This window comes from Lactuca sativa, chromosome 1 (genome assembly GCF_002870075.4).
Source record: "Lactuca sativa cultivar Salinas chromosome 1, Lsat_Salinas_v11, whole genome shotgun sequence".
Classification (NCBI taxonomy): domain Eukaryota; kingdom Viridiplantae; phylum Streptophyta; class Magnoliopsida; order Asterales; family Asteraceae; genus Lactuca; species Lactuca sativa.
Genome location: NC_056623.2, coordinates 105,993,858 through 105,996,093, shown reverse-complemented (window position 1 = coordinate 105,996,093; position 2,236 = coordinate 105,993,858). Strand labels below are relative to the sequence as shown.

The 2,236-nt window shown below is 35.5% G+C and overlaps 1 protein-coding gene across 1 annotated transcript; it reads left to right on the top strand.

The window, feature by feature from the left end:
* The first annotated feature begins 251 nt into the window (after positions 1-251).
* Positions 252-2,001, top strand: LOC111879263 (F-box/FBD/LRR-repeat protein At1g13570). The gene is made up of 4 exons (XM_023875723.2): positions 252-1,094; positions 1,193-1,366; positions 1,464-1,758; positions 1,865-2,001. The coding sequence occupies exons 1-3, from the start codon at positions 252-254 to the stop codon at positions 1,752-1,754; spliced, it is 1,308 nt and encodes a 435-aa protein (XP_023731491.1). The 3' UTR covers positions 1,755-1,758; positions 1,865-2,001.
* Positions 2,002-2,236: the final 235 nt, after the last annotated feature.

Here is a 2,236-nt window from a genome sequence, read left to right as displayed (position 1 = left end):
TTATTATCTATTTGTGTTACAGTATTTAATATGTGAGTCAAATTTCCTAAAAAATGCTTAGAGCGGTTAAATTCGAAGTATTGCAGATAAAAAACTTATTTATCATGAGTTTATGTTCCGACGCCCAAAACCTCCGTTGGAATTAAACGGAAATTAATAAGAGTATTAGTCTATTAGAAATGTGAAGATGTTCAGTGTTAACTGTTTCCTTCCCTTTCTTTGAGATGACTTAGTCCTTTTTTTCTTCATCTATGAATCTGATGACAGAGAGTAATGGGAGGGTTGTCAGTTGTGTTGGAGAAGATAGAATCAGTAACCTGCCAGAACACTTGATAGATTCAATCTTAGAACGGATCCCAGTTCAAGACACAGTAAGGACAAGCATTATATCAAAAAGTTGGAGGTACAGATGGACCAAATTGAAGGCTGTGGTTTTTGATAAACATTTCTCCAATAAATTTGCAAAAAATGGAGCTTTTGGTCGTAATGGGTTTGTCAGGATCATCAACCAAGTCTTGTTCCTTCACAAGGGTCCTATCTTGAAATTTCATCTCAACATACCAAACATGGTTCTTGATAGCTTCCTGGAAGTTGATCAATGGATGTCATTCTTATCTAGACAGGGTGTTACTGAACTCGTCCTTACTAATTTAAATCAACGTTATGAACTTCCTTCTTATCTGTTTTGTTTTCTAGAATTGAGAAAGTTGGAACTGCAAAACTGTTTCTATAAGCCACTTGAGTTTGAAGGATTTCTCAATCTTGAAGAACTTTTTCTCAAGGATATCGATTTTGGGGCTAGCTTGAGTGGAGCTAAGGTCAACCTACCACAGCTTAAGAAGTTGTCCCTGTATTGGTGCATAAATGTTTACAATTTCAATATTAAGGCTACAAAACTGCAGTATTTGGAAGTCCTAACTTGCCCTGATGCCATGTTGATCCAGTTATTAGACAGTCCATGCCTTTTTGAGGTTGTAATTATTTTGCAGAACCGCATACAAGATTATGAACAAGCTGAAAAAACTAATTTGGCCACAATTTTTAGTAACTTGCCCACAGTTAGAACCTTTGGTATTGACAGTTATTTTGTTAAGGTAAACTTTTTATGCTCTTCCTCAATTGAATTTTGCTCAGAGGGGTATGTAATTCTCATGTTTATCGGATAATTTAAAATCTAACTTTCATTTCACAGTTTTTGGCTGCAGAAAAGATTCCTAAATTGCTTCCACATCCGATTTGTAGTTTAAAATGTCTCTGGTTGCTGTTTTTTCAACTTGGTGATTTGGATCTACTTCATGCTGCTCTTTGTTTGCTTCGAAACTCACCCAATCTGGAAAGTCTGCATATGTATATGCAGGACATGCAGGTGGTAAAGTAGCAAGTGCTAAAATTATATAATTATTTTTCTTACATGATACAAGAGTTCAGAGCTAAACTGCTGTTGCATTATGGTGTTGCTTCAGGATCCCCGAGTAGATGTGGGACCTGCTTCAAATCATTTGGAATCCCCAAACTGCTTGGATTGTACATTGGATCAGTTGCAAACTGTTGAGATAACATATTTAGAAGGATCAAAACCAGAACTTCTTTTTATAAAGCTTCTTCTTGCTCATTCCCCTTCTCTCGAGAAGCTTACCATCACAGCAAGTGGAGATCTTGATGCTAAAAAAATACTTGCCATCTCAAAGGATGTTATGCGCTTCCCTCGAGCATCACCAAAAGCAGAAGTGGTCTACTTGAACTCGGAGGCATAATTTTGTAAGAATGTTTAACTACATTGCAATTTAGCTCTATAATTCTGTATTGATAAGTGTACTTAAATTATCTTCTATTTCTTTTTATTCCCCTTGTCTTTTTTCCCAAGGGGTGATTTTGATGACAATGGCAAGTTCGCTGGATTATTTTGCTTTATACTTTCGTCTCTATAAGTATGTAACTACTCGTACTTGAATTTTGCTTCTCTTTGGTGTGTGTTGATACTTGTAAATAGTTAAAGAAGAGATTAATGATTTCGGATTTTGAATGAAAGGTAAGGTTTACAATTTATAACCTCCCGGTAAAAGTGGACTAAGAGGTGTTTCATTTGGTTATCCACAAAATATGGCATCTAGGAGAAAAGCTATTGGTATCAACTATTCTGATTGATTAATGATACTCGGTTAAGATCGGAAAATAGTTATCATCGTCCTTAAAACTCCTATAAGTAGTTGAAAAATTAATGTCAAACACCATTTAC